The sequence below is a fragment of the Chenopodium quinoa genome, unplaced genomic scaffold (genome assembly GCF_001683475.1).
Source record: "Chenopodium quinoa cultivar QQ74 unplaced genomic scaffold, ASM168347v1, whole genome shotgun sequence".
In the NCBI taxonomy this organism is placed as follows: domain Eukaryota; kingdom Viridiplantae; phylum Streptophyta; class Magnoliopsida; order Caryophyllales; family Amaranthaceae; genus Chenopodium; species Chenopodium quinoa.
In genome coordinates this window covers 1,689,898-1,710,614 of record NW_018745323.1, presented here as the reverse complement: position 1 = coordinate 1,710,614, position 20,717 = coordinate 1,689,898, and the positions used below count along the sequence as shown (strand labels likewise).

The 20,717-nt window shown below is 34.6% G+C and overlaps 2 protein-coding genes and 1 non-coding gene across 7 annotated transcripts; 1 reads left to right on the top strand and 2 right to left on the bottom strand.

The window, feature by feature from the left end:
* The first annotated feature begins 4,470 nt into the window (after positions 1-4,470).
* On the top strand, positions 4,471-4,543 carry TRNAR-UCU. The gene has a single exon. It is a non-coding gene; the product is annotated as a tRNA-Arg (tRNA).
* A 713-nt stretch (positions 4,544-5,256) lies between these two features.
* Positions 5,257-10,105, bottom strand: LOC110712438 (D-cysteine desulfhydrase 2, mitochondrial-like). Of its 5 annotated transcripts, none has more exons than XM_021890908.1 (8): positions 9,587-9,675; positions 9,053-9,095; positions 8,638-8,964; positions 8,174-8,216; positions 7,707-8,048; positions 6,410-6,539; positions 6,163-6,330; positions 5,257-5,926 (listed from the first exon to the last, which is right to left on the bottom strand). In XM_021890908.1, the coding sequence occupies exons 3-8, from the start codon at positions 8,854-8,856 to the stop codon at positions 5,683-5,685; spliced, it is 1,146 nt and encodes a 381-aa protein (XP_021746600.1). In that variant the 5' UTR covers positions 8,857-8,964; positions 9,053-9,095; positions 9,587-9,675; the 3' UTR covers positions 5,257-5,682. The 5 variants fall into 5 exon arrangements, with proteins under 5 accessions (XP_021746600.1, XP_021746599.1, XP_021746596.1 ...); XM_021890904.1 differs by lacking the exon at positions 9,053-9,095 and adding an exon at positions 9,948-10,098 and having other exon boundaries at positions 5,258-5,926; positions 9,587-9,718; XM_021890905.1 differs by lacking the exon at positions 9,053-9,095 and adding an exon at positions 9,948-10,098 and having other exon boundaries at positions 5,258-5,926; positions 7,707-8,033; positions 9,587-9,718.
* A 739-nt stretch (positions 10,106-10,844) lies between these two features.
* Positions 10,845-20,047, bottom strand: LOC110712367 (oxysterol-binding protein-related protein 1D-like). The gene is made up of 8 exons (XM_021890820.1): positions 18,698-20,047; positions 16,984-17,337; positions 16,125-16,212; positions 15,046-15,503; positions 14,417-14,572; positions 13,869-14,177; positions 12,280-12,624; positions 10,845-11,715 (listed from the first exon to the last, which is right to left on the bottom strand). Exons 1-8 carry the CDS (start codon positions 19,349-19,351, stop codon positions 11,530-11,532), a joined length of 2,550 nt encoding a protein of 849 aa, XP_021746512.1. The 5' UTR covers positions 19,352-20,047; the 3' UTR covers positions 10,845-11,529.
* Positions 20,048-20,717: the final 670 nt, after the last annotated feature.

The following is a 20,717-nucleotide window of genomic DNA, read 5'->3' as shown; positions in this document are numbered from 1 at the left end:
GAACACATTCTCAAATTCGGGTGAGTGGTAATAAAATACAAGTAAAAGTAATTTTGTACTTGCATTTTTGTAAACAATAACAAAAATCAAATTTTGCAATGGAATATAATTTTGTCTCTTTTGTCTACTTTCGGGAGTTGAGGCAAAAAATTATTGGCTACCATATAGATAAATTTTGATGTTATGAAACCAAAAATAATTAATTTGTTGAAAGTCATATGTGTATTTGAATCTTACTAATACATGTTAAACTTAATCAAAAATAATTTGCCTAGTAACCAACAATAGTTACGTTGTACTTCCTCTGTTATTCCGAGTTCTACTCAAATATTGTAGCAACGCAAACCAAGATTGTAAGAGGTTTTATTGATATAAACCCTATAATGTGACGTTGTATATGAAAAAAGAATATTTGTTAAATTATAAAAGGAATAATCAATTTCTATATTTTTTTTCCTTGTTATATATATAAACATTGTTGTTAGTACAACATTCATGAGGGCTCTATGCATAATAGTAGGAGCACAAAAATTGATTTCGATCTGGTTTATTCTATCATCGTCATCATCAACATAAAACAAAAGGTAGAGCCTGTTCTGATTACCTGAAAATAACTAATTGGAGTTGAACTTGATTGGAGCTGAACTGAATTGAAATGAAATTAAGCTGAAAAAAGCCCTAATACTTGTATATGTTTCGACACTACATAAATTTCCATTAACACTTTTCTGTAATATATATATATATATATATATATATATATATCCAAAAAAAACTCTATATACTAATTTAGAATTTTCACTAACTTAGGCTAATTAATCTAAAAATGAAAACCCAATTGAGAAAAAAGGGAGGAAAAGAGTTTGGGTGTATTCTGAAGTATTATTTATATGATTTTCACTTATTTGAACTTATTAAAATTTATTTTAATTGTAACTTGAACTTGGATGACAATTGTTAGATCTTACTTTTTTTAAAAGGTTTTTATGAACTAATCTAAACTTATTAACCTGAAATAAGTGGAAATAAGATGAAAAGAACAAGCCCTTTATCCATGGCTTTCTATATATTCGCTAATTATACTACTCCATATGAGATGCATAATGTTTTATAATCTTCATTATTATAGATTTCTAGTAAGCAGTTGCAGGAAACAAATCAACAATATTTTAAGAACAGCCAATCCTTTGTAAGTTTGTAATTACTATACTCCACAGTTCACTTAATTACTAGGTAGCATAAATATATATGCTCCACTGCTTCAGTAAGTAACATTAAAAACACATTCATCTCATGACTTCTTCAAACTGTTGTACCTCTTATGACAAACATTTATGGTAAATAATGCCTAGTTCTATTAGTAAAGTTCTATTATTGATACAAGTAATATGTTATACGAAGTATATTACTCGCAATAAGGAGGATATTTTACGGAGTATTGACTGATCAATCAATCCTTTGTACATTGATGCACATTCCGTCTTATACGAGTCACTAAGCTTAGAAAGAATTCTAGCAAAATTTTCTTATTCAAAAATAGATTAAAAAAGTCATACAATTTATGTACATACGTTGTATATTTATATCCTAGTACAAAGTACTGTATTTTTTTTTATTGCTCCTTAATTTTATAAGGGAAATTCTTTCATTTTTTATAATGTACTCCGTAGTAGTATAGCCTTTGAAGATCGACAGGCATTCCTTACGGAAATCACTGAAATTAAGCTAGCCTATTTTCTTAAAGACCTAATTTATTGTTCTTCAGTTTCTACTCTATTGAATTTAAATAAGTATGAGTTGTAACGATGACAATCATTGAACAGTTACATCAAATTAAACTTGCTATCTTCATTAATAACATGGACTTCGAATGGTCATAATGTATCCATGTATATAACTCTTATAGGTTGAACAAATAATTTATGTTGATGTCACAAAAATAATAATACAAATACTTCTAAAGCCTCTCGTTTAGATCAAAAGAGATAAGTCGTGACACAAAATTTTGGGCATAAAGGGAATACTGATAGAAAATATTCTTTCCTGGGTTTAATTTAGATAAACTCCGTATATATTTAGTTTTACACAAAATATTGTGTATATCCTCTATCAAATACAATTACATAATCTACTAGCCACCTCTATTTAATCAAATTAAAGGTATGATATTATTGCCTTAAGACGGAATGTTTTACTAAGCTAGGAATAGATGCATGCATGAAAAGCTTCAAGCATTAGGATTGGTGGACTATATATATAATTAAATAAATCTAGAGTGTTTGATATGATATGATAAACGTATTAATCATATCATATCATTACATATACGAATATATAATTAAACAAAATTATAGAGTTTTTTTTAGAGTTTTTTTTTTTTTATTTTTTATTTTTTATTTTTTTTTTGAAAAGCACAAAATTATATAGTACTTCGTATATATATATATACTAAACCTGATCGATTAAATTGAGCAAAAAGACGAATTTGCATTAAACTTTGTCCCCACTAATGAGAAGTTATTATTTCTCAAAATGGGGAATTAGGGTATACTGTTTAATTTATGTACGTAATATATGAATTCTCTGTAATTTATATAATATATGATCAGTGGATTACTTTTTGGGAGGCATAAGGGTAGGTTAGCTTTATGGAATTATGGTGGACAACTTACATGAATCCGACCCCTTATATATTTTGGTGATGATAGAAAGGAGTAATTTTCCCTTTTTTTGAGGTGAAACTTTACACTATTGTGGGGATTTACTATTGATTTTGATTTATTATTTAAATAAATAAAATTTATCTGGCTGTTTTCTAACCTAATTTACATTAGTTGTTACATTGTCTACAAGTCAACAAAAGATAATTCTATGGTCCTAGTTTTTTTTTTATCAATTGACATCAACATGAACCACATTGAATTGGAAAGTGATCGAGTATGAAATAGTTGATTGTTTGTCATAAGTGTTCCATCAAAATCTCAACATCCGACCAAATTGATAACTCATAATTAACACTAATCAGAAATATTGCATGAACCAAATCGAATGACGACTCATCACTCAAATATGACCTAAGTCAGATTGTATGGTTTATTATATATCCAAACACGACGACGTGAGCTAAGGTTATCCGATATCATTGACTAATCGACTTGTCTGGCTATTTGTCACCTTTGATTAAGAGTTATTTACATATGATAATTACTAGATTAGCAAGCTAATACATGCATAAAAAGGTGATGGTGGAGAAAGCAATAATACAAACATAATATGTATACAAGCATGGACAAAATATAAATGGGGGACCATCCTTTATTGCCTCACCCTTGTTATCAGGAATGTTGCTAATTGCCAACTCTTTGTTCTTCGTTTTTATTTGTTGTTTAAAAGTTATAAAATCTGCCTACCTTTTTTTTTTTTTTTTCTTTTTTCAAAACGCAATATTCTATTTTTTTTTTAAAAAAATATTGTTTTTATGTTAAAAATTATAATAATATGAAGTGATCATATATTATTTGATATGGTCCATACTATGTTCCCAGCATTGTGGCGAATCGTTTTTCATCTTCTACTTGCATTATACTGTGTGTTGGGACTGGGGAACTGCCTCAATTCTGATCAAATTATATTCATTATTTATAAAGATATTAAAAAATATTTAGTACTATTATATAGTAGCATATATTATAAAATATAATAAGGTAGTATAATGTTAAAAAGGATGGCAATAATTGTGGTTTTTGTTTAGTTTTGACAGTTAGAAAAGTACGAGAACTACTCTATGACCAAGAATTATGTTTAAAATTGATGTTATAAAATTAGTTGCGGTTATTAAGCCCAATGTAGTGATTATTGTTTCACTTTTGTACTTCCTATATATTCCATCTCCACTTCTAGCTTGGTGCACGTCCACTTTACTTCTCTTTCACTAGGATTTGTGTGTACAACTTTTCTACATCATTTTGAGTTTTTACTATCCATTGGAATTTTAAAAGTAGATTTAACTTGTAATTTGAATTGTATAGTTAGTAAAAACGCTTTAATTATAGAACAGTTTGAAACATTTTTATTTATTTACATTTTTTTTTTTGTTATATCTGTGATCAGATCATTATTGTGCAAGAAATGCAAGCTAAACATTATAAAATGTGTAAGGAAACGGTGAAATAATCTCTAGCTTGTTTATTATGAGCCTCAAACATAATCACCTCATATCTGATTCATAATAATCCAGAGTAGCATTCACAAGCTTATTATTAGGGGTACAATAAAGCAATAATGATTGAGGATGAAGATGTGTTATTAAATATGATACTCGGTAATGATTATAACAATAGAGGCCCCATCCCATGTCATACGTCTTTACTCTTTACAACTTACAAGAGAAAAGTTATCTCATTAAAAATGGGGATAAACAAGTCACAAAATACCTATATATAAAAAGAAAGTGAAACAAAAGCACAAGTAGCGCTCGTGGCCTAATGGATAAGGCATTTGACTTCTAATCAAAGGATTGTGGGTTCGAGTCCCACCGAGCGTGTTATTTTTTGCTTTTTTTTTGGAGCTGAATTTATTGAAGCTGAACTGAACTGAATATGGAAATTAATAACTAAACTGAATTAAATTAACTGAAAATAATCCGAAGAGAACATGCCCTACGTTACAAAACGTCTACAAAGGGAATCAATTTTTTTAATCTAAAAATTTTGACCCACATTCCTAGTGGCAGTTTGCATGGTTAAAAACAACCTGCAAAAGATTGGTGGTGGAAAGAAAATGCAGGAGTACAAGTAGAGACTAGAGAGTAGTAGTAGTAACTAGTAAGAGTAGCTAAGCAATGCAATAGCAATAGCAATAGACCCCAGTTGAGCCCTTTGAATGCCGTCAGGCATAAGTCTTGTCCAAGTGTCGGTTTAGTGGTTCAAAGGATTGGCTTCCACTATTCATTCAAATTCACTAATTAGCTCACTCACCCCTGACATCTTCTGTAAAAAGAAACTGGCCCATCTTATTTACTGAAAATCCTTTCTTTTTTTAGTATTGCCAAATTACTGAGCAGTGGTCATCCACCATCAACTACAGCTTCAATACAAAAGAGAATTGAATTGGCCTACAAATTTTTAACTGTCCCCGGAACTAGGTGTACTGTGTACCCATGAGTGTTTTTTTTACGTACTACTCATTTTATCAGTTTCGCTCATTCAAAAATAAGCAAAATAACCCCTTGGTTACACGTTTAGTCACTTATACCGAGCTCTAACTATTTAGATATAGAGGTGCTGAAATAGTAAAATACATTCCCTCGGAACAAGGTAGAGGTGTTGAAACGGGAACAAGATAGAGGTGCTGAAATAGTGAAATAGATTCCCCCTCTAAAAAAAAAAATTGTCATGCAGATCTCTGACCATTCAAACTTCAACCTGGGGACTACATTATACAGAAAAACCTGTATTTTGCTTGGCAAAATTTGAAATCAATTCAGGTCATAATTGAAGTGTCATTCTTAAAGTGAATGACTGTCAAATTGTCAATGAAGATCCTTTTTTCTGAGTGTTTGATATATATATGCATAAAACAATGTACATACAGGCAGCACATAGATGAACAAACACAGGTAGAGTAGAGTGTCGCACTGTCGTGTCATTCTACGAGCATCTAGCAAGTATCATGCCGAGAGAATTATTGGGGCGGCCCGTCTTTCAGCGTACTAAAGTAGGATTTATATCTTTGTGCTAGTCCAAACATGCCAAGGGTGCCCCCTGTATGCAGCATCACCACCTTTTCTTCTTTGTCTGGTTGCTTCTGGCTTAACTGAACAGCTAGCTCCCATGCTGCCAATGTGTATATTGGATCAATAGGTACCCCTGTTTGATTAGCTACTTGTTGACATGCCTTTATTTCTCCCTCCAGGACATTGCCAAATCTGCGATGATTGAGCCTCTTGGCTTAGCCAGCTAACAAATGTTGATAGTTGCAACAAGAAAGAGGGCGTAAAAAAGAGGGGACAAAAGTATGGAGGAGGGAATTATGAGAATGATATGGCTTACACACTAATGAACAGAGAAAAAGAGAAGCAAAAATCAAATAGTGATGAAACAACTACTCAATAAGAGATTTAAAGTAACTATTCACCAGAGAGTACTTGGATTTGTAACTCACTTTCTCGGAGTGTCACGATTGACCCACTGAACAAGGTCATCCTTCAACTCATAATTCCTAAGATCGGCTGGTGCATATCTTTTAAAATCTGAAATCAGACGATTCTCCTGATTCTTGTATCCATCATAGGAATCAGCCAGCATTACAGCAGTTACCTTCCACGGCAGCCTGATTATTATCAACAGCATGATTCACATGTTTCTACAAGAAACAACGCAGTATCTTAAAACAGAAACTTGAACCATACCCAAGAATTAAGGCTCCAAGGGCAAAACCAATTGCTGTTGTTCCAGTACCCGCATCAATCATAAAGTTATATGGCCTCTTTTCCCCTAGTATATGGCTTTGGGACAAGTACCTCAGTAGGCGAATGATCCCTGCAAGAACAGATATAAGCAATCCCTATATCATTATTATCAAAAGGGAAAAAAAAATGTACAATTGACATTTTAATTCAAACAGATTAAGGTTCAAGTAGAAGGGTGACAAACATTGAAATGACATTAATATTAAATCATCCCGAATGAGTGCATGCTACAATTAAATGTTTTTTTTTTTAATTTTTTTTAAAAATATCTACATTACCCAGACTTTGCACTTAACCTGAATTACCCATGTTGGATCATCGCACTATGACATGAATATGGACACTTACCACTTTATTTTGGACCAAGAGCATGGATATTTTTCATAAATTAACTGAGTTTTGACACTAAGAAACACGAGAGGCGTAAAGGTTCCTAAACAGTGCTTGATGTTTGTCTAGCACTTGTGGTTCAGTCCTAAATACTCCAACATATTCCTAATAAATATACTCTGACATATATCACAAGTTCATGGTCAAATGGAAGTTGGAAGCATATTATCTCAAGCATTGAGAAGATACGAACATACTCATTACATAGTATTAATCAACTGCAACAACTATAGTAGGCCAAATAAGGATATGATCATTTAGGCTGTGCACAATAATTATACAGTTAAGGCATGCTTGGAATAAGGGTAATATATTAAGGGAGTAAAAAAGGTCAGACTAAAGAAAATGAACAAGGATTTAGGTAGTTGTTAGGAAAAATGAGGTAGTGATGGTGTGATTGCAAGGATCAAGATATGGTGGTGGTGGTGGTGATGATTAGAGAGGGAGGTGAACTTATTACCCTCATTTTGAGGGTATTTGTTATCCTACAGTGGTAGTGGTAACTATTAACCTTATCATGAGGGTAATAATCTTCCCATCTCTCTCTTTTCCTCACACCATCTCTAACATCTTTCATTTATCAAAACCCCAACCACTTTAGCATCATCTACATCTTCATTAATTTTTCTTGGTTTGACCTTTTTTTTTCACCTTAATACATAAACTTCAATCCAAGCATGTCCTTAGAGTAGATTAGTAGAATATTATGCATTTCATCAAGATATAAAAAGCATCTCAGAAATCAAATTCAGCAACTTTATGTATTTAAAGAAACAGGATGATATGATATACCAAGTTATCGATGATGTGGGAAACCTATCAATGCCTAACAGATGCCTGTTCTCACCTAGCAATGCCACAGCATCCCCTGCACCCTCCTTAACAATTACAACTTTCCTCATGCCATCCTCAGTATTTCTATTTGCCTTTGTTTGCGTGCAGTACTTTCCACTTGCTAATTCAATGAAATTATCAAGAATATCAGTGAGCCACACCACAGAACCACTGGGACCTGCAATAACATTTGCATGCCTAAGAAGCATTTCTTCTCTCCTGGCATACAGGGATCTCGGCACATATATTACATTTCCGTATATAGATGATATTAGGTTGAATCCAGTCAAAATCTCTGGCTCTTCTCCTCGAAGAAGCAAATGTGACCTTAGACCTCTTTCTGCACATGATACAGCTGCAGAGAATAAATCAATAAAATAAAGCCAATCATTGCATTTCATTCCCTTAGATAAATCAGCAATTGCTAATTATAAACAGAATCTTAGTATGTGGGCGAGAGCCCCAATGCACATGACCTACCCACAGCAGCTGCATGTGCACTTTGACAACCTCCACAGGTAACCTAGAAAGCACACCAGTTGAGTATTACATGGTCACAAACATTGAAACGCATAGATGGCAACTATAGCTAGTATGTTGTAATGATCATTAATGCTAAAGCAATGATGCAACAAGAAAAGATATGATAAAGAACATACAGAGTGAATGAAACCCACAATATAAAGAAAGCAGTCAAATGTTGAATTGTTGAGCTTGACAGTAATAGCCATACATCTCAATTGTGATAGAAGAAAGATAAACACAAAGCATAGAGGTATTCATTCTTCTAACCTAACAGAATTCAGTAGCATCATCTTAGCGTAAACTGATTCTTGTTCACGAGTACAGCAACAAATGACTATTAAGACAGTTTAGAATAGCTTTTATAGTATCAAGTTACTAAAATGCTATGATGGATACAGGGAGCAAAAGCCGCAACTCACCACATCAGTGCCTGAGCAATCTTCAATCATAGGAAGTAACGCATCTAGTTTCCTTGCTTTGTTTCCATTGACAAACGGGTGTAAAAGGTCATCTCTTATGACGTAAAACGAAGGATCTTTGCATCTTTCATCCATCATAGCATCACCCAATTTAGGATTTGCATCCATTGAAAAGTTCACATTCCAAAAAACCCCACCCTTTGCTGGTGTTTCCTTCATTGAAATTGTGATCAGGTGAAGTTTGGTATCTGGATTTTCTAATGCCCATCTTCTGTCTAGCAATTTTGACACAGATTCCTCGGGACATAGCTTCAGTTGAGGAGCATTCTAAAGGTTCAAAGGACATAGAATATCACATTTCATGGTTTCACTTGCCAATAAACACATAACCAACACCCCCAAAAAAAGTTACTACCTTTGTTTCAAATTATTTGCAACAAATGATTTTGCATGGACTCCTACGCAAAATTTGTAAGTGAGTGTTAAATGGAGAGGGAAAAGATTGAGATACATGTGATGATGAGAGAGATAGAGTGAAATGACAACTTACAAAGAAAAGAAAACATTAGTAAATGTTGCACATAACAATATGAAACGGATGTAGTATTAACTTAATTGGTCAATGAAATACTACATTGCCCATATTGGTATTGCCAATACATTAGAGCACTACCTTATTTTTCATCGAAGTGTAAGTAAGACCTTGTTCTGTTCACTTTATTTCTACTCATCTTGGGAGACAAGTTGAATAAAACAAGTTCCGATAAATTGTAATAAGGGTTATCCAAGTTGAATTTACAACTTGGATAACCCTTATTACAATTTATCGGAACTAGATTAGTTCTAAATGGGCCCTAAATTTTAAAAATTCACAAGGAAAATTAAACATAGTATCAACATGACAAAACTAAAAAAAAAAACCATACACTAAGAGAGATGAAGAAGAAACCTGGTAACTGTTTACAAAATTACGGGAGAGAAACCCATTTCTTTTAGCTGCAATAACTGAAATTTTTGGCCAATGATGCAGCTTCATATTATACGGCAAATGAATAACATTCTATAATTGATAATTTTGGGGCTGCAACAAAATTAATTCAAACACAACAATCAAAACTTATAAAATTGACAAAGATAAACAAAACCCAGATTTAAAATTCTGGAAAAAAACCCAACAAAATTCGATAAACTGGGTAATAATTCAGCAAACTCTTATACATCATGAATGTCAAAAACTGGAAAAAAACTAGTTGAAATCAATGTTAAAGATGAGGAGTTTATAGCAACTGATATTAGATAGGATTAATCACCTTGATGGAATGAAGAAGTATATACTCAGTTTCAGATGGATTTGAGGATAGACCGATAGAGCCCTTGTCTGTTCTGTTCACAAAGATGAGTCTTGGCAAGCTTTTAAATATTTAGGGCTCGGCTAAACTTGACTCGACTAGTTTGTGTACATAACAAACTCGAGTTTGAACTTAAATTATGATTTGAGTTGAGCTCGTGAGCTCATACATATCTTTGATATTACGAGTATATATGACAAAATTGTAATATGAATATATCTTTTGCCTAATTATAAATTTCGAGGTTGTTTGTTTAGGGGAATAAAAGGGGTGGGACAAGGATAAAATATAGGGATGGAAGGAATGTAGTGTTTGTTTAGAGGGATAGGGATTATAAGGGGGTTAGGGATAGAGATTAATCACCCACTTATCCCTCTATTTCTATAACTAAACTAAGGGGGGTGGTATAAAGGAAATGGATTAAAATGGGTTTTAAAAGACTAAATTACCCTTAATGAAATTGAAAAGTAAAGAGAAGGGTAGAAGTTAGTAAGGGTATTTTTATAAATTTATTACTTATTCCCAATTTCTTTCCACTACTTATCAAACATGGGATAAAGATTAGTTATCCTTCTCCCACCTATCAATCCTCTATCTTTATCCTCTTTTCTTATCCCTCTTATTCCCATCCTTCCAACCAAACGCCTCGGAATAGGGTATTACAAAGTACTAATTACAAGTATGATTTGTTTGAGTCAAACACTACCAAGTAAACTTGAACTCGAAATTTTCTCCAGATCGTTTTGTTTTGTTTTTTTTTTTCTTTTTTTTTTCTTCGGTTTCTTGACTATCAATACAGGCTGGCTGGCTGGCTAGTTTTTTTAGATCCGAATACGGAGTACATAGGCTGCTTACAAATACATAATATGGCACTACATTTATCTTTTCATACGCACCAGCTGAGAATCGAATCAGGGTAAATGGGCAATAGATTCCACAATAATGTAGCACTGCTAAATTCTTTTTTTCAACATGTATTTGCAACAGTCAATAATCAAACCACAGTCATAGACTGCATACAATATAGAAGTAATAGCACTGTATTTTTTTTTTCAGCATGTATTTGACCAGCAAAGAATGGAACCTGGATCTTATGTAGCACTTCTATTATCATATCATACAAAATCTGCATTCAACTCTGAAGGAAAACATAGATTCCAGGTAGTACTGTTCAGACTTGTGTACAAATGACTACAGCAGCAACTTTATATGTTTTTTCTTTCTGAATTTTTTCTTGGGATAAATATTCATACCAGCCTCAATATTGGCCATACAATCTGCTGCATTGGCTAGCAGCGAGAAGGCCAGAAGCACCAACATATAGAACTCAGTTAAGGCAGGGTAAGAAACCGAGGACCTACAACAAATGATCTAATGCAACTTACACTAACTAGTAGCTACACCTACACCTAACAACCATGGTGGTACAATTACTTGAGGAATTCCAAGATATCCCATTCCACATAAAGAAACTGTGGAACAGGAAGAAAAAAAAAAAGACTTTCTGGAGAAGAAAATGATAGTTCGGTTTAGCCCAGATCACTCATTCTTCTTCTGGTATACTATTACAGGATTGGAGTATATCGCTCCTCTGTCCAAATATATCAGAAATTCCTTCCCAACTACCTTTTTCCCTTGTTTCCCAGTAACCACCAACGTAACGATAACATCCATCCTCATCTCTCTGGAACCATCTTGGTTGCCATCCACTTTCTTGGATCCTCCTTGCCTGCAGCAGGTTTAAAAAAGTCAACACAAATTTTCAAGAATCTGTATCTGCTTTGTGCCTTGTTGACAGACAAACTAAGAAGATTATGCTCAAAACCGATACCAATGAAGCAGAAATCAAGTCTATTTAGATAACTTCTGACATAGGTAAGGGAATGTGCAAAACCCTTTAAACTGACAAATTTATGTGAGCAAAAGTGACTGCTGACTAGTGACAGCAGAAAGAAATTTCGATAAAAAGCCAGCTTTATCTAAGAGGACATGATTTCAGAGACAACACATAATACTTGTGCTGCACACAGGTGGCTTAACCAGGAGGCCAAGACATTACCATATTGACCTTCATGTTATTTGAACAATAACGCTATATATAAATTCTAGCACAATTATTACTATTACTCGTGCAATTATTATTACCCAAGAGAAATTCATTCATCTCTGGACTAGCATAACTAGCTTTTAATCTGTAGAACATCCTTTGGTAATTGGTATGGTAGGTGGGGTGGGTAGATTGATGTCCTGTAATGAGTATTAATTAAAGAGCTTTACTCAGGCAAAGACATACCTGTCTTTGCAACTGTTCAAGTCTGACTTTCTCTGCATTTGCCAGCTCATATTCACCATTTTCCAAGTGTCTCTGATCTGGCCTAAGCCTTGAGTCAGTTGGTGGTAGCTTCTCTTGCAAACCAGGAGTCAACTCATTCAAAGATATTGCAAAAGGCGTGAGGTTGTATCTAGTCTTTGTAGCAGTTTTTTCTCTCTCCCAGAGCAAGACAGCCTCCGTCATCGGATCATAGCCCTTTGGCTTTGTGGTTGGATCCCCTAACACATAGTACATCGCCTCATCCCATTTTCCTACCAACATCGCAACCTTCTCACCAGTTCTGTTGTCTTGGACAAAACCATGAACCTGCAAGTCATAGAAAATAACAGGTGACATAAGATCATGTATATAAGCAACATAGCTTGATACTAAAGCAAGACAATTTGTGACCGCCCTAACAATAGCTCCGGGAAACAACTCAAATCCAATTTGGTTCAAGAAGAGGTATGAAAATAAATCAGTTACAAGTTAAAGGGGTTTGGGGTTCAGTTATCAAGCAGTTGTAGCTTCATTTGAGAAATGGGTTCCAATTTCCACAAGTTGCGTGTATAGATAAAGAATGAATAGGTTAAAAAGATTATTCATCCCTTTCCAAATAAAATCTCTTGGATTGGAAAATAAGTAAACATAAGTAAACAAAACCGTTCAGTATAGAAAATCATTACAGATTGAAATCCAACCCAAGTTACTCCATAGCAAAAGCAAAGCCTAAAAATAACATAATTCTGTATAGGAAAACGTAAAACAAATCAGCAAGTATAAAAATAAATGAACAAAGCTCGTAGAATTACACATGACTCGCTGGCATAATTTGAAGAAAAGATCTGGAAAATGAAAGCAAAAAATTTGGGGGTACAAGATCATTATTTTCCTTCAGACTATGCATTAACAAATTCATGCTATACTTCCTCTAGCGTAAATGCATAACTTGAAGCAACAAGAAGATAACCAGCAACAAAAATTGAACATTGGCAACCGTGGCAGTTTGAGCCAATAAATTGGTTTTTGGTCCCTCTCAAACCCCAGTAAATGGAGGAACAAAGTAAAGCGAAATATCACTGAACCCCTTTGATGTAATAAACTTGAACAAAATGGGGAGCTAGTGTTTCACAACATGATACTTTGGGGTTTTACACTTTTAGTGTATCCGACTAGACCCAAAAAAAAAAAAAACAGCATGATTGAGATTCATATTTCCAACCTTTTTCCTGATATTTGAAACCAAAAAAGGCTTATTCTTGGGAGGAAAAAAAACCTAGGTCTCATCCCATGGCATGGATTGATTTGCTAAATCTTAACATTGATACAAGTCATTACAAATAAATTGTAACTTATCTCTTATTCACATTAGATTAAATTTTGTGTAATGAGATTTAGAGAACTATAGCTTAAGTTCCTAAAAAATAATGACATTCTAGCAACAGAGAAGGGCGCCATAACAAATTATCTAAGTGCAGAAACGTTGATACAATACTCTTTTTTTTTTTTTGAACATCAATCTGCTTCTTGACATCCATATTCAAGTTACATAGCTGGTTCAAAAGGGTTACCTGATGTGGATTTCGTTCTATAATAGATTGCTCTTTGAATTTCAGCTTGCAGGAATAATTTCCACTGCCTTTGATGCGCATGGTTCCATAATGATCACAGTAAATTTTACCAATTATGATGTTGTAAATGGAAGTTGTCACCTTGCTCCACTGAAATGTCTCACCATCCTCAAACTGAAGAGTAAGGGCACCAACAGGATCCAGTTGGATGGAGCGCCCCCAGAATTTACCCTTGAGATTAGAGTCAGCCCAGAATCTCCAGCCTTTGCCCTCACAATGACAAGCGACAACCATAGGATGGTGGCTTACCTGCAGCTTCCACAAGTTCCAATTAGCATCTGGTAGTGATACAATAACTGATCCAATTATACCAGCTTTTGGCGGTAGCAGCTAATTATATCCCAATCCAAAAAGGCAAAACACTATAACCATTTGCGAAAAACTTTACAAAGAAAAAAAATTTCAATCCAAATACTATAAATTCTGGACTTGAAACAGGTTCTAAATCACACTAACTATAAAGTTTCAGCATATAAGAAAGCAGTTACCTTTTCAGAGAAGAAACGAAGGCCTTTGTCTGGGTAGTCAGCCTCATAAGTCTCTCCAAGAAGGGGATTAAAAGGTTTGCATTGGCGACCTTCAGTTGAAGCATAGCCAGATACTGCAAACGCAGCTACATGCAAGATTCTCATCAAGTCATTTCCCTACAATAATGCAATCATTCTCTTAGTTAGAACGTAATTATAGAAGTAGAGGACTTGAGAGCATCATAAATAAATCAAGAAAGATTGAAAGTGAAAGCAAAGTCAATGAAGAGAATTAATGTACAAGACCATCCCACAGTCAACAATTTTAAGAAAAATTAAAAGAGACTACCTATTACCCCATTATTCTTATATCTAGAAAATTTTAAAGAGCATACACACTTCTTACAAGAATGCAGATATATAGGTATAAAACACTAGCCATGCGAAACTCAATAGTTTAAAATATTAAGGTACCATTTTAAAACATTTATACATGAATCATATCATTCTCTAGGTTGGGAAAGAGGAGGAGAAAAAAATTTAAACAGCAGAATAGCTACATTAGTTTTAAGAAAAAAATAAATCTAATCACATAATAATCACCATAAGGAACTTTTAAGGAAGACCAAGAAACTGGTAGATAATCTTACCAGCTTCCCCCATTCAAGAGCTCGATCCACCAGGTTTGAATACTCCAAGTCTTCAAAGCATTTCTGCAGTGAAGACAAGGGTTCATTGAAGTAAACAGGAAGACAAACTCCAGAAAGATCCTTCCCAATATTGTCCTTGATAATTGACCACAAGCCCATGGGTTTTTCCTTTTCCTTCGGCTCTGGAAAACTATCCCTTCTCTTTACGTAAGGGTACTCCACAGGTCTAATGCCCATTTGAAGCTCCTGTGAACAATCCTGCCCCAGTGAACTGCAAGCATCTGCAAAGGATTCCCTTCCACGACAAGATGCACTTCTTAAAAACTCCGAAGCCAAGTAATCATTTGTATCAAAATAAGCACCATCTTCTTCATCTGATTCAGCATCCCCCCCATCTTGACTCTCATTCTCAACATCAGAGTCAGATCCACTACCCTCAGACATGACAGAATAAAAATCTGCAAGGTTTGAAAGAGCTCGAATTATTTGGAATAGTAATCACACTTCATCAACAAAACAGAGTAAGAAACACTCAAGCACGCATAGCTCAATAACTTGGGTTTTGAGGAAGGGAGTCAAATTAATACTCTGTATATTTTTACAAGTACAAATAATAAGTCTCAATAGGTCATTTTTTTTTACATCAAAAATTCAATTAAGAGGAGACTCCTGGTCCTCTTAAAGAAAACCTTTATTAAATAGGCAGTGAAACTTGAAAGTCTATGCAACAATATTAACAAGTTCTAGAAGATATATAAGAATATGTAGTGAACTTGAAAGTCTATGCAATATTAAAATAAGTTTAGAAAAAGATGAAGTATAAGAACATAAGAAGGCGTGAAGTACAGAGCATAAAACTGTAGGTGTAACAGACAACAGTTCCAAAAATAGATGGTTTGGTAAGATATTTCACAAGAACGAGAGATAACAGCAATGGTTACAGGGTTAATAAGAATTTCAATACAATTACTGCTGGCTGTTCCAACTCTCATCAGCAGGTGTCATAGATGAAACTGAAGGAAAAGAATAATGAAGGCAAAGGGGGTAGAACAGAGTAATGAGACAAATGCACCACTAACCGCTGAATCTTCTATTTCCTTGCCCACAACAAGAATCTCTCCTCTTTGTTTCATCTACCACAGTAGTCTCCAATTCTATCTTCTCACTCTGAAATCCAGGGAAATTCACAAATGATCTCACCATAAGATGCCATATAACAAAATATTTCAACTTTTAACATGGATTAACTGTATCAAAATGGAGACAAATTAAGATTATGTTCAAATCTGAGCATTTTCTATTCCATATGAATCCATCAATCAGTACAAACATATCCTATATGCCTGGGTGATCCATGATCTTTGACAGGAAACATAAATATCATATTCAGCGATTGGTGATTAGTGATGACTGAGAAAGTAACAACAATATAAGTTTGATTGCCCGTTTACCCTAGATGTCCAATGTGCTATAGAAATGAATTTGGAGATTAAGTCCCACTAAATGGAATCCACGTCGTTTTAAAGGCAAGCAAGGAAACAGAAGTCGCAAATTAAACTCTCTACAACTCAAAAATAAGATATCATGCAAACGACTAATGTAACCAGTATATATATGTGAATTAAATGTCAAACGAGGACCTCAAAGGAAAGCATATTCGGTAGGTTGATCCACAAAAGAAGAAAAAAATGTATATATGAAGATAGTAGCAGTTGTTACAAGAATATAGCAAAGAACAAAAGGCAGCAAAGAAAAGTATAAATCTTATAGTTTACTTGTACCACATTATAAGTTATCAGGTCATGTCATAGCACCCAGGCACCACCATTTATTTCAATAGAATTGCAAAAAATTAACTCTACTACTTCAATGCTCAGACAGTCAGACTGCTTTATAATAGTCAAAGAATGTGAGAATTCAAGTAAAATTGGGTGATACCTCTAACCGTCTCAAAGTCTCCAGCAATGAGACATGTTTTTGTTGAAGAGCTTTAAACTGATTTTTCAGCTCAGAGACTTCTATGAGCACAATAGACTCACAATCATCAATCACTGGCTCAGCAATGCCTTCCTGCAACATCCTACGTCGAAGCTTATCTGTTGACACAACAATGTCTTCAGTGGCAAATTCATTGCTTGTCAACACCCGGGGGAAAAGATCTTTTGCAGCTAAGAGTGCCTCAATCCATGCTGCTCTGTCTTCTTTGGAGACACATCGTAGGTGAAGAGTTTTGGTACCCGTATATATACTCAGTCTTTTATCATCTGACTTGCTTGCGCGAATGGAAGAAACCTGTAATGCACCAACAACAATAAACAAGCCATCTCTGGGGAGAATAACAGCTAATCAACTATCACGAGCTAATAGCATATTTGCAGGAAACTAAAGCTTCTACACAGGAAGGTCATGCCAACTTCATTTCTGTAACTGCCAGTTCCAATACAGAACGAATAACAGACAGATGTCAACTATAATACAAGCATCAGAACCCTTCCCTCAATATGGAAGAATTAATAATGATAAATAAGCACGTGTCATCAAAATTGGAAAAGCACATAGTATGTGAGTGGAAGGATAATGAATGCTTAAACTTCAGACTAAACAGCGGCACTGCAAATCAGAGTTCTACCAAAGGAAAAATGTAATTAAAGGGACTACCGCAGTATCAAAGATAAGGTAGACCTCAGGAAAGGGAAAAAAAAAAAAAGAAAAAAAAAATTCAGCCATAACACAGTCTCGTAAAATCATATATACATTGTTTTGTTCAGACCTTCCCTCAAACATTCTTTATACAATACAGTCTTTAGTTCTTGACCAACAAATGGTCCCAGGAAACTTATCAAAAAGAGGAATAATCTTGAGCATTGCAAAAATACTCAAGATTATCCACTACACCTCTCAATAGAAGAATCTTCCTAAATCGATGGGCTAAAAAGGATTCAAAAACATACGAAAAAAAAAAAAAAGTTCCTGCAATTGCAATGCAACAACGTTCCACCAAAATGTGATGTCAAAATATTGAATTTTCACTTCAACCACAAAGGCAACCAACTCTTCCCCTCCAACCTGCATGCATTGAAATGCTTCAACAATACTTGCACAGACAAGTCACCACTCACCACACGTTTTGATTCAACCAACCAGACAAAGAACTACCTTAATCTTACACTGAACCAATCTAAATTTCTGAAACTAACTTAAATTCAAATGTGATTTCATTCTATACACTACTTTTTTTTTCCCTAGCCAAAGTGCCTAATTCTAACCAAAGGAATCAGTCTGTTAGGATCCACAACATCGGTCACACCCGATTTCTTATAGTTTTCTTCTTTATACTCTTATCCAATGCAAAGTTTTAGCAGCTGGACCAGTAGATCCAATCACACTACAATTCCCCCCCCCCCCCCACAAAGCTAAGATTCCATAATTAGTCCAGAAAGGTCCAGATGTACGCAATCTTACATCCTAACCCGAAACCGGCCTTAAAAACACACAAGATATCAAACAACCAAACACATTACCAATCACTCTCAATACACCAAACACATAAATACAAACAACAACAACAAAAACAACACAACACAACAACAGCAACAAGAAAAGCTAAAATTTTACCACATATGTAAAGACAAAGTCAAAATCAAAATCACACCTTCAAATGTACTTCCCCATAAGGCTTCCATTGCTTATTATAAGTTGACAAATTACTAAAACTATTACTAATCCTAAAACCATTACTATTATTAGTACTAATTCCACTACCATTATTAGTACCATTCTTCCCCCAACTATTATTCTTCTTCATATACTTCACAGATTCTTCCCCAATCACTCTCACCCCTACCTTCTCCCTCCTTGGACTCGAACCCGAACCCGAACTCGAAACCACAATCTTATCCGGACCATGCAATTTATAGTATGATAAAACCCCATCTTCCAACACAAACCACCTTGACCTCCACCCTTTTCCATAATTCACCCATTTGTAAAGAATCCCAGCAATCGCACCCCCACCATTACTACCATACACCCTCGAATCTCTACCACTCATCACCATCACATCTTCTGCTTCGTGATGATGCACCTGATCCAACGCTGCAGTACTGCTACTCACCGACGATACTTGCGCAGAGTAACTGTGCCGGGAAAAACCCAGATTGATTCCGCCATTGTTGCCGGTGATTTGAGTTTGATTCTGGTTTTTAAGGGATTCAAACCCGATTTCCGGCGGTTTGCCGATGACATTTCCGGTGGGTGGTTTTTCACGATCGACGGAAACAGGAGCAATGCAGCAGAGAGGATTCATGGGGGGGTTTGGAGGAGAGAGAAAATGGGTAATTTTATGGTGCTGCTAGTTCTACATTGAAGGAGAGAGAAAATGGTGGGTTGAGGAGAGAGAAAATAGTGGGTTGCAGATCCATTAAATTGACACTGATGAAGTGCAGCAGAGCATCAGAATTTTAATTAATAAAATAATGAAGATGAAATCAAATTAAGGAGAGAGATTATTTAGAATAATAAATGAAATTTGGTGAAAATTGAAAAAGAATGGGAATCAGAATCAGAAAAAGAAAAGGGTATGAAATTGAATTGAAATTTGTTGGGGTTGAAGAAGAAGAACAAAGAAAGTAGAGAGTGAGAAAGAAAGAGAAAGGGGGCAGGTAATGATTGTGAGAGGGAGACAGGTAACATGAGCATAAATTGGGCATTTCTATCTTGGCCTCAACTTAAACCCATTACATTTTTGTGATTAGTCATTTTTGTGGGCTCTACCTTTGCCTATTCTTAATTTTTTCAACCAACTATTTTTTTTTTAAATTTTTTTTTTTTTTTTACAAAAGATACTATTAACGAAGAACAGTATTACAACCTAAAATAGAACACTAAACAACCTAAAAGATATACACTAATAACCATACCCATTACAGGAAGAACGAAGAGAACAAAACAATGAAAGAGTATTGCAGCAAGCCAATAGTTGCTAAGCTCGGACAACCAAGAAAATCGAACCACATCCCTACCATGGATCAAGAGAAGCCAAATTAACTTAAAAAGATGAGATGGACCAAGAACGCAGAACATAAACATTGAAGAGAACCCGAACTGGCAGTGACAGCGAAGGAAACTCATGGTTGAAATAGATGGGAGACGAAAGAACCCGAAATATGCATCACGTTGCTAAAGAACGGACAACACCATTCCACTCCTAGGAGTTGAAAAGCACATCTGCATCCTAGGAATCTGGGAACACAACCTATAGTCATTTTCGTTAACGGCTCTATGAGAAATCGTGCATCAAAATGCAGGTTCTCTTCTTGCAACTCTACTAACAGATAATACAAGAAAATGGAGGACTTTGCTTAACCCATACATCAAAGATGAGTAGCCTCCTTCAACATATTGATTAACAACGATGATTGGCCTTGTCATCACCCAAACTATTATGTTATTTGTTGAGTCCATTTTACTATCGGCCTCATTTTTAATTTATATACACGAGTTTATATAGTAATGTGGAATCTTATTCTTTTGAACTACAAAGTATGGAGTAATTTTTACTTAGTGTAATATAATAATAATAATCGACCTTATCCAACAATGAGAGGTTAGTTTTTACATGTTGTATCAATGTAGTAAAATTGATTAAATTTAGGATATAAGAGTCATTTCCC